Below are 14,286 nucleotides of genomic sequence, written 5' to 3'. Positions count from 1 at the left end.
GAATGAAATAATGAAATAATTTTTGTACATTTGCTGGTAACCAGTCATTAAAAATGTGTTATGTATGCATGACAGCCAGGAGAAGATATATGAAGGGCCCCGGGGCTAAGTAGAGAAGATAATTACATTTTTGAATTTTACTGGGTTTTAAAGTTATTTATGACTTTTAACTGTTTGGCACCAACAATAAAACACTTGGTGGAATTAATCGGCGACGGCGGTGTGGACAGACGGGAATCAGAGTTGAGTGAGTTAAGGCAACAGAAAAGGTTTACTGCAGCTCGGTGCAAAGAAATGTTGATATAGTAATCCGTAGTTATAACACCGTGTCGCCCGGGAGTGGTTTTTAATGTAGTTTTTAAGCGAGAAGAGAAAAAGATATGCACGTGTGCATTAAGAAAAGACGCGGTCCACTGTCATCCCATTGTAGTGGCCACAGACTTATATATACGTGTCTGTTCATGTTAAAAAAAAAAATCCAACAATTGCATTAAACAAGTATTTTTACCAATTAGCTTCAGTATTCCAGACTTTATACGATGTTCACTTGTGGTCCACACGTTAGCCACGTAATACCCACAAAACGACTGACGATGAGTATGAAACAGTTGCGGTGCACGGGATGTTAACCTTAAACGGTGAGATTTTAGCTGCACACCATGCCAGTGTCCCGTTATTTCCGCTCCGGTGGTGTTTTATCCCAGAGGGATCGAGAGGAGGTTTATCAGGCGCAGACTTCCCCTGCATGCAACCCGTCACCATAATTTAAGGTGGCAGCCAAGACAGCGCTGAGTTTCAGACAGGTAGAGAAAGGGGCCCGGGCTTGTTATTGGCAACGAGGCGCTTTGTATTTTAACCTTGACTGTGGTTAGATTGTCTGAAGTGCAGACTTGTTGACATCTTCCAAAAGCATTTTAAAGACGAGTAATTGGGACGGTCCCGAGAGGAAAACGATCGATTTGCTCTTATATGCTCATAGCAAAGTGTGTGTGTGTGTGTGTGTGTTCATAAAAAATTGAATATTTTCTTCTTTGTCATTACAGCTAGCAAAAGACAAAGAGCGTCTGCAAGCTATGATGACGCACCTCCATGTCAAGTCCACGGAGCCCAAAGCCACCCCACAGCCGGTGAGCAGCAACCCTGTCATCCATACATCTCTCTCTCTCTCTCTTTCTCTTTCTCTTGTCCCTCCCTCCCTCCCTCCCCCCTCACATCCTTTTGTTTGTCTTAATTGGCCCACATGTATTCATTAATCCCTTCCTCCATCTTCTTATTTATCTGCTAAATAAAAACAGCTGTTCTCTTGAGGGAGGCAGTAAATATGGTTTGGACCACATCTGCTGACATCCGAGATTCAATTTGTTGTCTGTGATGAACTGGATGCACACTCTCTGTAATGGCTCCCATCCTCAGCTCCAGACAACCGTTGCCTGTTTGGGGCAAACAGAAAAGATGGGGGGGGGGGAATAGAAATAATAATAATAATAATAATAATAATAATAATAATATCACATCATAGGGGTCGTCAGATTATAAATAGATGAAATGAAACATGTATTCTTACAGTCCTTTAAAATGCAGAGTTGAAATATTCTTTTCCAGGAGGTTTAAATATGAAACTTCCAATAAAACCTTGTTAAATGTGTAAAAATATATTTCTTTTTAAATGATGGCTGAAATATAACAACACTGCAAAATTAAAAATTAAAAGAAAAATATTAAAAGGTCATTTGTATTATTTCACTTAGAGAAAATAATCCCACTAATCTACTAAGGGGTGCTCGCTGATGTGGAGCAGTGTGGATGTTAGTAGCACCTAGTATCGATTTTAATATTGATTTAGGATGATGGCAGATGCCTCCCTGAGGACATTTCAGTTCTCACTTAAAGGGTTAAAACGTCGTCAGGAATTAGCCTCGGACATCTTTACTTAATTATACTAATTAGTGATATTCAGTCTGGACAGAGGCTGATGTGTGATTTTGACTTAAATATTATTTTCTTGAAAGTCAGCACTGAAAATTTCCACATGTAATTTTGTTCCATTCGACAAATGCCATGGCAGATCAATTTATTTTCTTGTCAGCTAACGTTATCACTCTCAAAGTGTGCGGTGTATAACGCCTCCTGCTTTAATCCCTGTCCTATAGGGGGGGGGGGGCAAAGCCTCAACATATGGCATTTAAGTGTCTGCTCTGTTTTGTCACGTTCAAGGGCGCCCCACTAACGCATTTTCAGTCTGCACGACGGTTCATTCGGATAGCCAAATGAGCAACGATCACAACGCACAGATGCAAAGCATGCATGCAGGAGTCGTGTCCCTCTTCATGCATGCTGTGCAGCTTGGATCATTTATTTACGGCGAGAGAGGTGTCTATTGACGTCCAGAGGCTCGACACGGCGCAGTCAGTCAACATAAAGCGCCTGGAGACGTCGAATGACAATAAGCTGTCTGTTAAAGCTGCGCCTGTGTCACACACTCTGATTGTGTAGATTAGAGCGCAAAACGAGGGCTCTGACATGAGGACATTTGTATATGAAAAGTGGTCGGGGCGGCAGATAGCATCTTGAGTTCGCTACCTCTCCTCTCTCTCCCCGGGGCCCGTGAGAATGGCTGTGTCAGGGCTCAGCTTTAGCACTCTCAAGGGGCGAGGGGTGGAGGGGGGGGGGGGATTTTTATTCAAATAAATAGACTCCCATTCTCTAGCGCTTTTTGCCTGCTGCGAGCTGCTATGAAATGCTTTGATAAATATGTCTGACTTCAGCTGGGTGAGTGGTGGACTTAAACAGGTCAGGGCCCGGAGTCCCAGCGAGGCTTTAGTGAGATTGCAGCATCAGAGAGTAGCCACAAAGATGATGTGGAATGAAAGTATTCTCAGAGCTGACTGGAAATAGAGCCACTCTGGAGAGAGGGGGGGAAAAAAAGTGTTCTTCCAGTAATTGCTAGTTCTGCTTTTTTTTTTTCTTACTGTTTTGTGCTGCCGCATATAAAGAAGGGCATGTATAACTAGGCAACTGTCACAGCAAAGTAGCTCAGATGAACTCACTGGTTTACATTAAGCCATAATTAAAGACAAACAAACTGATACTGTGCATTCACAGCGTCAAATGAATGGGATTCATTTTATTCTTCTGAGGTAGATGGGGGGGCGGGAGGAAGTGGGGATCAAAACAAAATGTGCCACATTAGCAATGCGTGTTTCTGTGTGTGTGTGTTTATATGTGTGTCTGTGTGGGCGGGTGTCTGCACACGGTGTCACTAAGCATTCTTGTCAGAAATCTGACCTTTTACGCCATACATAATTAAGGAGGGACTTTTTGTTTATTTTCTTTAGCAGCTTGCCGAGTCAAAGCCAGTATAATTAGATCACCAATTACCATTTAATTAATTTCAGTCTGAAGTCTCATTTTGTCTAGGAACTGGAGTGAGCCCAAATGGTGAGGCAAACAAAGGCAAGGCTATTACCAGCCTGTCTGGCCTATTGTTGAAGCCTCTCTGTGTTTATGGCCAGGGAATATGGATGAAACATGAAACAAAGCCTGCTAATCCACAGGAAGAGAAGTCAACACCGCAGCCCCGTTCTATTGATAGCATTGTGTCAGAAACACGCAAGCCCAAGTGTAATTTATTTTGTTCACGATTCAGAATAACACGTCTTCTGCTACCGTGCGTGAGGATGTCGTCTACATTTTGTGCGTCGGATCCAAATTATTTGGGCAGACTCTGCCAAAAAAGCCCAGAGTTCAGCTTCGGAAACATAAATAGACATTGTGAGGACTTGGACACGTGTGTGTTTGAAGAATGGGGGGGGGGTTCAGGGAAAAATAAAATTGTAAAATAAAATGAAAACAGAAACCGTTATCAGCAGAAATCAAATGTCTTTTTACCGCTCGTAATCAACATGTGATGTCAAAGATGTTTCCTACCCACGGTGGTGTCCCTTTCTCTGGCTCTCTTCTATTTCTTTATTATTCCATTTTTCCCCTTTTTTTTTTTCTCACAGTCACATGAAGTCATGTTTAATTTGGAAACTGGGCCTCCTTCGGCAAATTAGCAATTAGAACAATTTTGCGGGAATATGTATATGTGTCATTAGTTTTCCTGCCAATTAATAGCTGGAGCAGGGGGGTCAGGCTAGAATTTTCCACTTGACTGCTGCTCCAGTACGGAGGCTTGGCACTCGGCTCAGAGCTGCCACAGCAGCTGGAAGCCATGCTATACCTTCGGAGCACTTGCCGTAATTAGTTTACCTTGTAGCCATTATTACTTAAATCCCTTCTCTGGCTCAGCCCGCCCAGCCCATCCAGCGGTGAAACCAAACACTCGCGCTACGTAAGGCCGTCCGTGAAAACACTATGGGTCCATCTTTACCGCGGACATCATGGCCCTAATGATGGAGGTCAGTCAGATACAGCAGTTAATCATCAGATCGCCTCCATAAGCAGCTTCTAATTAGAGTCTTCACAATACAATTTCAGCTTGTAATTAGCCCAGATTGGCTTCTTCCTCTGGATGCCTTATTAGCGGGGCTGCTCAGCGGTAGGTGAGAATCACACTGTCATTTTTCAGAGCCGCGCCGGCCACTCATCTTCCCTTCACAACTCAACCCTTGCTGGCTACCGCGCTGTGGATGAGGTGGGTGGATGGGGTGTTGTCCAAACGGGACAAAAGATTGAACAAAGGCGGTGAAACAGAGAGCTGGGGACAGGCCTGACACGGCAGCAACAGAGAGGGAGGGGACATGAGAGAGAGAGAGCAGAGCTAAGCTAAGCCTGCAGAATAAAGGAGGTGGAGAGTGGAGGGCTCTAGGGTTGCTTTCCAAACATTTAGCAAACGTTCATGGATCATCTCAGGGCCCGCCTGCAATTAGAAAGGAGATATGCATAGTCAATGAGGCGTCGGGGGTAATTAGAGAGACTAACTGTCTGTCTCTCCGTTTGTTTGGTCTGGTCTCCGTCTCTCAGCTCAACCTAGTGTCCAACGTCACGTTGTCCAAGTCGGCCCCGGAGGCCTCTCCTCCTCTGAGTCTTCCCCAGACCCCCACCACGCCGACGACGCCCCTCACGCCCCTGTCCCAGACCCACTCCGTCATCACGGCCAACAGCCTGCACAGCGTGGGCCCTATGCGGCGGCGCTACTCAGAAAAGTACAACATGCCCATCTCTCCAGGTACAGCAGCACATAAAACCAGACACAGCCATGTAATCAAGCTACTGATCCACTGTTATAATCCGTGTTGACACAGCCTGTTTGTTTCCTGTGTGCAGATCTTAGTCAGAACAAAGAGTTTTACATGAACGCAGACGTTAGACCGCCCTTCACGTACGCCTCACTAATAAGACAGGTAAGCAGCACTTTGCCTTTCAGAAACAACTTTCTTTCTCACTGTTCATTTCTCATCACATTTGAGCAGAGTTTAGACGGAGGAGACAATGAACCATCTGCAAAGATGTGTTCAGGATTTGGAAAACACAGCCACATATGAGAATTTGGGTTTGATTAAGCATTTCAGTGGCGGGGCCGCGATTATTAACCAAATTCATTTCACACAACAGTAGGGATAAACCTGTTTTAAGATGGCCAGTCAATTATCGCTCGACCACAGTAATCTGGGATCTCAGGAATTAATCTGTGCCGTCCATAATTGCTGCCCTGTAATCTGCCTGAGAAATGTTTTCGCTCGCCCTTCATTTGCACGAGCAGAAGAAAATATATTCAAATCTTTTCCGTTTAGGAATTAAAAAAAAAAAAAAAGTGCATTTTAGAAACCGAGTCTTTACATAGACAGTTTTTTTTTTCTTGTGTTTTTTCTCAGAACACACACAGACCTGCATGCCGCCTGTGAATTATTAATCGTTTTGTGAAAGGAGCAAAGTTGTAAGTGTTTGTTTCTGTCACTGTTCCTCATCCAGGCAATCCTCGAGTCTCCAGAAAAGCAGCTAACACTAAACGAAATCTACAACTGGTTCACACGAATGTTTGCATATTTTAGGCGCAACGCGGCGACATGGAAGGTAATTTTGTTTTTCCTGCTAACGTCTTTTGCACCAGAGACAGACGATAAGGAGATAACTTTTTGTTTTGATGTGACGCGGCGCTAAACGATAGCCAGGCCTTAATACCTTTATAATCGAACATTTACACAATGCGCCGCTAATCCCGTCCAAATGAACCTCCCTTAAAACAAACACATCGGCCAACGCAGAACAGCCAAGGAGAAGAAAACGTACATTTCTGGGAATAAGAAGAAAAAAAAAACAGAGAAGAAAAATGAGAACGCCTCCCCCTGTAAAATGTGGAGATGTTCTGGTGGGTAGCATTAGTTTAACATAGCAGTGCTCTGCCAGTGACTCCTGGCTGAGCCCCTCACACTCTCCTCAGAAGGGAACACTCTGTTTTCCACCAGGCCACAAAAACACACTCACACACTCACACTCACAGACACACAAAACAAAACAACAAAACAGAAACCACTGGAGACAGACAGAGAAGTGAGATTAGAATGAGAAAGCAGCGATGAAGCAGTGAGAGCCCTTCTAAGCATTAGCTGATCAGTCACATGCAGCTCTACGGGACCCAACACACACACACAGACAGCATCCCCACCACCCTGCTCCACCCACGTCCTCCATTAGCTCCCACACTTACTGACAGCCCTTCCATAGGGGCACGTTGGTGTTATAAACACTGGATTCCTCTTTTTACACATAGTCAGTACATACACATGCACTCAGTCTGGAATAACAAAGGCATGATACATGTCTAGGGTCCGTACCTAAATAATTTGGAGGTGAAGCCACAGTTAAGTCATTATAGCTTATGTTTTACATTTTTTTAGCAAAATTAACGCGTTAACGTGGCTTAATCCATCATGATTATTAATCTGATTAAAAATTTTACAGCAATTATCTGCAGCGCCGAATGACTCTGAACGTCTCTGGCAACGCATTTGGGGCAGTTTGTCCAAGTAGAGTTACCGTCACACATGCACAAACCAACCGATAAAGATAACATGATGTTGAGCATCTTCCATCTTTACCGGCTGGTTCTGCTGCCTGTCACTACCGGATCAACTGGCCATTTGTGCATGAGTGACGGTAACTCTACTTGGACAAACTGCCCCAAATGTTTTGCGCTGCAGATGGGTTAATTGCGTTAAATTTTTTAATCAGATTGATCATGGTGATGGATTAATCCACATTCATTTTGACAGCCTTAGTTATAATAAATAAATAAAATGTTTGATTTCTGTTTATCGCTCATTTAATTTGTGAGAAGGCAGCATTTTAATGATAAGAAAGAAGGATGCGAGTGATATAAGAGATAAATTACAGTGGAAACCAGTAAATATTTATGTGTTAAGTTATTTGAAATTGACGGACCATTTACTGCCACATCATTTTTTGGTTTTCGTTCAGGTTTCATCCGGTGCCTGTCACAATATTCCTGCTTTAATATGAAGTTGTTGTTTCTTTCCCATGAAGCCATGTACTGATAGAAACCCCTTTTCTCTCTCTTTTTTTTTTTTTTTTTTTTTATTATTTTACACCAACTGCAGAATGCAGTCCGGCATAATCTTAGTCTTCACAAGTGTTTTGTGCGAGTAGAAAACGTAAAAGGGGCTGTGTGGACAGTCGACGAAATAGAGTTCCAAAAGAGACGGCCTCAAAAGATCAGTGGGTAGGTTTGGCCCTTTTTGTTTTTGTGCCCTGACTAGAGTCTGTCTCACTGATGGGAAGAGGCTGCTGCTGCTACTGCTCCATCTCATTGTCTGTGTGCCATAACGTCCACGCTTGCTTTGGGGGTGCCTTCCCTTCATGCTTCCAGTTGCCTTTTGGTGGTTTTCATTCTGACCCTCAACCTCCTCCCTGTGTCTGTCCATCCATTGTCTGTCTGTCGCTGCATCTGCATCTGCATCTGGCTCCCCCCCTTCCCCCCCGCTGGTTCGCTTTCCCAGGGTGCCATTCGCACCAACCTTTCCCTGCATAAGTGCTTTGTGAGAGTAGAGGATGAGTTTGGGTCCTTTTGGACCGTTGATGATGAGGAGTTTAAGCGCGGCCGCCACGTACAGCGAGGCCGCCCTCGGAAATACGCCGCTGATGAGAACTTTGACGAGCTGCTCGTACAGTAAGCACTTCCGCCTGCCCTGCAAACTCCAGTGGTCCCCCCTGGCCCCACCTGCATGCCACTCCCCACCCCCTCCACCTCCACCTCAATGTTGCCATCATGCTTTTTGTGTTAAGCCTGCCCATCCAAATTGCTTTCACAAGATCTGCCTCCATCAACCTGTTCTTCCTTCCATGAAATGCAAAGTGTTGAAGATAGTTGTGTGGTATTGTCAAGTGATTGAACATCTTAGAACTATATCCTTAATATCCACATTACTACACCAGTAAACTTGTTTAGTTCTTATACAAAGTGCATCGATTTCTTTTTAATGAAATAAGATACTGTATCAGAGGAATGCATGCTAGGTGAGACGTGATGGTCTGTGGTTGTAATCTAATTTTTCTGTTTGCAGAAGTCCAGCCTTAGTGAAGAACATTCAGACCAGCTTGGGCTATGGTCCGACCCTCTCTGCTGCCTTCCAGGTAAAACTAATAAGTGACTTCATCTTTTTCTGCCTCGCTGAGAACTTTTAAAAGACAGTTAGGGCCGAGTCTTTTACTGAGTCCTTTCCTTAGTCACTTTCTACTTTGTTTTTAGGGCATGAAAAGAGTGATGGGCAACTGAGAAAGTGCTGACAACTCTCTTCCGTTTCACATTTAATGCTTCGGGCTTTGCTTTTCAGGCTTCAATGGCAGAAAACAACATACCTCTATACACTACTGCTTCCATTGGAAGTCCCACCCTCAACTCCCTGGCCAATGCCATCCGTGAGGAGATGAATGGAGCGATGGACCATGGAAACAGCAACGGCAGTGACAGCAGTCCGGGACGCTCGCCCCTGCCAGCTATGTGAGTGGCAAACACACTTTCTATCACCGACACACTCTGTTTAAGAAAAGTAAAGAAAGGGGGGAGGAAAAAAAACTGGCTGCTTATTCCACCGAGACAGACACACTCCAAATAGACGTCGACAGAAAACAATTCCAGTGCCCACCCAAAATGCTCTAAAATTACCTAATGCATGGCGTTAGATCAAACAGAAACAATGCCAGAGGCACAATAAATAAAGTAGAGAGGGATGATATTGGATGGTGTGTGGGGTCACGGTCAGTGCAGTGGCAGGCCTCCCTGCTGTAAAGGAAACTCCACCTTTTAGAAGCTTCCATCACCAGAACGGTCAGGAAGAGCCGAGCGGAGCCCCTCTGTTGTTTTAACGGCGAGTTTATGAACTCTCCTTTATGTGTCCCGCTGTCTGGCTGAGCCCCGCCACGATCGGCATTCCACTTTGTTAAAATATTTACAAAATGCCAGAACGCAGAGTGACAGAATCGCTGGCTTCGACGCGGCGCAACATGAGCCGCAACACATTCAGAAACGCTTCTGAGCCTCCGAAGGAAAAATAACACGAAAAAAAAAAAGCATAATTAGTCTGGAGGACATCATCCAAGAGTCTCATGGAGGAAAGTTGTGGTCGGCCTGGAAACCGCAGCTCCCCGTTCACTTGTTGTATAGGAGTGTCTGCTAAGTTGTTTGAAGCCTAAAATAATACAGCACACGCTGCATCGTTTCCAGATGTGGGGGCAGACCACCGATGTGCAGCACGGGTAGACTCGGGGATGGCCTCATGAAATGTCTGAGCTTGGGGGGAAATTCTGCCTGAAAACAAAAAAGGTGCAGTAATGAGCTCCTGGCCAAATGGAGGAAAGTGCCATCCCTAATCACTGTGAACATAGCTCTGAGCGTGGCTGTGGAACAGGAAAGGCAGAGACAGGATGGGTGTGCTGGCCTAGAGGCAGCCTGCTTCTCCCTCTGCCCCCTCTGCTTTTATCTTTAGGCCGATAGAGCTCACAGCTCCTTCAACATAATTGTGTCTATACGCTAGCAGAAAATGAATTAAATCTGTTATTTTTTTGCTTTTAAAGAACTTTATTTTCTTATTAACAAAACATACCCGGCATTCTACGCCTATGGAGTGAGCAATAAACGTTGTATAATCCGTTCTGTCCACGGGAAGTCTTCATTCAGGCTGTGAACGCGCAGAGCTTCCCTGGTTTTACACTCTCTTCCCATCGCCGCTGTTGACATGTGTTTTCCACATGTGCCAGTGCGCCGCCGGTTGACAGGACGCGGCTTTTTAACACGGTGAAGAAACCAGAGCGCTGCCCTTAAACAGCCAGACGAGAGCCGGCATCCAGAGAAGGCTAATTACAAGCAAAGTGTGGAATCAGCATGCAGTTCAATAGCATAATAATAACAATTTCATGTCTGCCCTGCAGCCACAGAGTCAGACCTGAGGCAACGGCACTTGTGGAGTTACTTTGATGTGAAAATGATAGAAAAGCTGACTTTACTTCCCCCCCTTCCCTCCTCCCCTGCCTTTTTTTTATAATTTACACCAAAATATGTCAGCTCATTAGCATACGAGTGCCTCACATCACAATAGCTGCAAATCACACAAGACATCCTGGTGTGAATAAATCAAATGTGGGCTTTGGTGATGAAGAAAGTGCCAGTTGTCCCTTGTTGTTGTAGTAAATGAGCCCGGCGCCTCATCCTGACACCGCTCTACCTCCGCTACGGCAGCCTGGCACCGCAGGTTAGAGCAGCTAGTCCCCTGCAGCTGCTCGTAACGCCACAGCCAGGCCTCCGCTCCCCCCTCCGCTTTATTCCTGCTCTGTTTCTGTAATGAGAAATTTGGCAGATCTCATCTCTTTAGTGGCTCTTTTGCCCAGGCTGTGAGCTCGGGGGTGGAGGGGGGGGGTGCTCATGTTTTTGCCTTGTTTACAAGTGACAGCGTTATTATTCTCGTAAGGGCTCTGTTTCTTATCACGGTGTTGTGCCGAGAGCGCCGCTGCCTCTCTCCTCGCACGCCTCTCCTGCCAGCGCTTTTCTTCCCTTATTGACACTTGGTTGAAAATATGCATTAATTCTGGAGTTTAAAGCATGTATGCCGGTGTCTGGTCGCTGTGTTTGCTTGAAGTTGATTAATGATAGAAGCCGGCGCGGGGTCGTCCTCTGGAGACCCGCCTCGCAGGTTGTGCATGTTAACGAGCAGGAAGGGGAACACACAGCGCGGCACTGATCCTCCGCCACCAGGAGGCTGACAACGGCAGCCCACTCACTCCGCAGAGTCCATTCTCTCCTCTCCTCGTCTCACGTTGTTAATCTTCCTCATTTATCAATTCTAAGTGAATACCCTGTTGTCGGTTGCCATGAAAATAAAAAAGCCTGCAGCTTTGCCGGGATTGGAATACCTCAAAAGAAAAGCAGAAATTATCATCAGTACCAGTGAGGCTCCCTCTCACAGGCTCACTGAAAGCCAGACATTTGTTTTTGTTCCCCTGCTCCTTCCTTTATAAACACAATCCGCTCGGGTCGAGATCATTTTTTTTATTGTTTTGTTTTTTTTGTGAAGGGTTAGTAAGTTCCTCTCTCCTCCTCCTCCTCCTCCTCCAGGCATCACATCAGCGTTAAGGAGGAACCACTGGACCCCGACGACCACGAAGGTCCCCTCTCCCTGGTAACGACCGCCAATCACAGTCCGGACTTCGACCATCACAGAGATTACGACGACGACCAGGGCCACGACGACATGCTGTAAGGCTAGCGCCGCCCCCAGCCCCCAGCCCTCCCTCCCTGCCTCCCTTCACCCCTCTCCTCTCCCCCCCAGCCTCAGAGGCCGAGGCAGTCTGGGTCATCTGGGAGACGGAAACGCTCCGCAGATGCCAAACACTGAACTGCAGTCTCAGCCACTGATGACAGCACTCAAATGTCTCCGAGTTAAACTTTTTAGTGCCATTACAAAACATAGCAAGAACACACACACATGAAAAAAAAACCAACCCAGAGGAGGCCCCCACATGAGGACACTCGCCTCTGATTTCTTTCTACTTTTGATTTAAGTAACGCTTAAAAAAAAAACTTCATTTCTACTCATGTGTCAGACGGACTCGTTTGGTACCGGGGGGGGGCCACGTGGTCGGAGTTTGGGAAACCCAGGCCGCGGCAGCCAGGACTGACTGCACTCAGTGGACTGCAAGAAGGGTTACCCCTCTCAAACCCCCCACCCACACCCACTCTCCCTCCCTCCCTCTCTCTCTCAGACACAAACATCTGACCAGAAACTGAAGAGAGAGAGAGAATGACTGACATTTAATTTACACCGTGTGTGTGTATGTGTGTGTGAGGGAGAGCGAGTGTTCATTGTCACTGCCTTCAACACTTCTCATTGGTTTGATTCCATCTTGGGTGGGAAGGATGGGAGGGTTTTTTATTTTCTATTTTTTTGTTGTCGGGGTTGGGGTTGGGGGGGGTGAAAGGTTATAAAATATCAACGTTACGTGTCTTCGCCATCATTCAACGCTGTTGTAGATGTTTCATCTTTTGTTTGAATTGTTTCCTTGAACTGATCAGACCTCATGTCCATGCTGTGGAGATTCTGTGTGGTCAGCACTCGATGATGAATGTTCATGATTTTTATTTCATGTTGTTCCTTTAAACACAAACACACACATGAAGCAGAATGTCACCTACCGACTTAGTATTTTTCTGTCATTTATTCCACAATCTTTCCCCCCAAAAAGAAAAGAAAGTCACCACTCTTGACGTGTAGCCCACCCCTCCCGCCTCCTTCCTCTTCCTCTTCCTCCCCCTCCTGCTCATGAAGTCCATTGGCAATGCACTACTCATAATGAAGGCTCCCTCCACGCATCAATGAAGTTTAATTTAAGATGCGAATGAATGACAGAGAAATCATGCAGGTTATGATTTATCCTTATGAAATTATACTTTAAAACAGCCCCTCACGGCAGAGCATGCTGAGCTGCAACACAATTTCTGATCACTTACAAGCTCCAGGTTTTTCTTTTTTTTTTTTTAAAGCAAAATGAAAATGTCAGGTGTGCACCGGCGAGATAATGATTTAGACCAACTAATTGTGATTCCTGAACACAACTGTCACCGTTAATCAAACGTGTCTGCCTTTCCACGCTGTAATTTCATTCAGTGCTCCGAGATAAACGTGCATTCCCCGTAGTTTTATTTGTATCACGCGCATGACTAGTTTTAAGTTTTGAGTGTTAATAATTGCACACCGGAGGAAATGCTCATTTTCTTTCAAGGGAACAATCCTGAGACCTGCAATAAGACCTAAGCGTTGCACATTCCAGCATTTGACAGCCATCGGAAAAGGGCCCAAAAACATACCCGTACATGCCATTTAGAGAACGTGGAGTCCTCGACGCTCAGTGTCGCCCAAAACGCCAACAGTTGTAGTCCGCAACGTTGAACCGAGTGGAATCCACATGTGGTTTTATGATGCAGCAAGAAAAAAAGTTAAATTTAAGAGATCATGGATTTCAAGACTGCAATCAACCACTTTTAATTTATTCTTAGTTTTATTATTATTTTAAGTTTTATTTGGCTTTTTGTTTTATGTGTTTTAATATCTTGTTCTGTGACTACCAAAGATAAACTACAAGTCAATGTTGTGTGTTCCATGCAATAGCAGTTAAGGCCAAATATCTCTCCTCCTCCGCTCTCTCCCATCGCACGATCTGAGCAACGGTGATCGAGCCGGTGGCAGACTGAAGGGAACGCTCCTCAGACTGGCGTTTTCATTCATTTTTATAAAAACCAAAGGGGAAGGGGAGGGGGGTGGGGTGGGGTGTCTCGGACAGGACAGCTGCGGTAAGGTTGAGCAGTCTGACCAAAATAAATGATGACCAAATTAGGGAAAACTTTTAGTCTTTGGGCCAGCTGAGTGGGATAAAAGAGGAGCTTCTTTTTCTTTTTCTTTTTTCTTTTGTTTTGGTCAGGAGCAGATTTTGTGTGCAACATAAAGGGTATGCGGATAAAATCGATGAGGAAAAATATACTGGTAAATGGAAAAAGCTTTGCAGAGAACAATGTGAAACGGATTCTGTGCTTCAACTGGACCACACAATGATTCAGTGTTTGTCTTCTTTGATTCCTTATCTCTTTGTATCCTTTGAAATGATTGTATGCCACTTTTTAGGGGGTTTAGTTTTTGTTAAGATTGGCAAGACTTTATGACTGTGTTTAGTTTCTGTCAACTTATTACTTTTTATATTAAAAAACACTCCTGTCAACTAATAAGCTGGGTACAAGGTACTTTATGGCAGTTATTGCTTTGTTTTTTTGTTTTTTTTTCCTTT

The 14,286-nt window shown here is 45.0% G+C and overlaps 1 protein-coding gene across 3 annotated transcripts in view; it reads left to right on the top strand.

Moving 5' to 3' along the window:
• Positions 1–13,744, top strand: part of foxp1b (forkhead box P1b) — a 150,072-nt gene extending 136,328 nt beyond the window's left edge. For all 3 annotated transcript variants that reach the window (XM_084542776.1, XM_084542775.1, XM_084542777.1), the window contains 8 exons: positions 1,044–1,127; positions 4,966–5,170; positions 5,269–5,345; positions 5,914–6,015; positions 7,560–7,681; positions 8,523–8,592; positions 8,793–8,959; positions 11,567–13,744. In XM_084542776.1, coding sequence (XP_084398902.1) covers positions 1,044–1,127; positions 4,966–5,170; positions 5,269–5,345; positions 5,914–6,015; positions 7,560–7,681; positions 8,523–8,592; positions 8,793–8,959; positions 11,567–11,711 — 972 coding nt within the window. In that variant the 3' untranslated portion in view covers positions 11,712–13,744. The remainder of the gene's footprint in view (positions 1–1,043; positions 1,128–4,965; positions 5,171–5,268; positions 5,346–5,913; positions 6,016–7,559; positions 7,682–8,522; positions 8,593–8,792; positions 8,960–11,566) is intronic.
• Positions 13,745–14,286: the final 542 nt, after the last annotated feature.

This window comes from Chelon labrosus (genome assembly GCF_963514085.1).
Source record: "Chelon labrosus genome assembly, chromosome: 4".
Lineage (NCBI taxonomy): Eukaryota > Metazoa > Chordata > Actinopteri > Mugiliformes > Mugilidae > Chelon > Chelon labrosus.
This window is presented reverse-complemented; position numbering and strand designations above follow the sequence as displayed.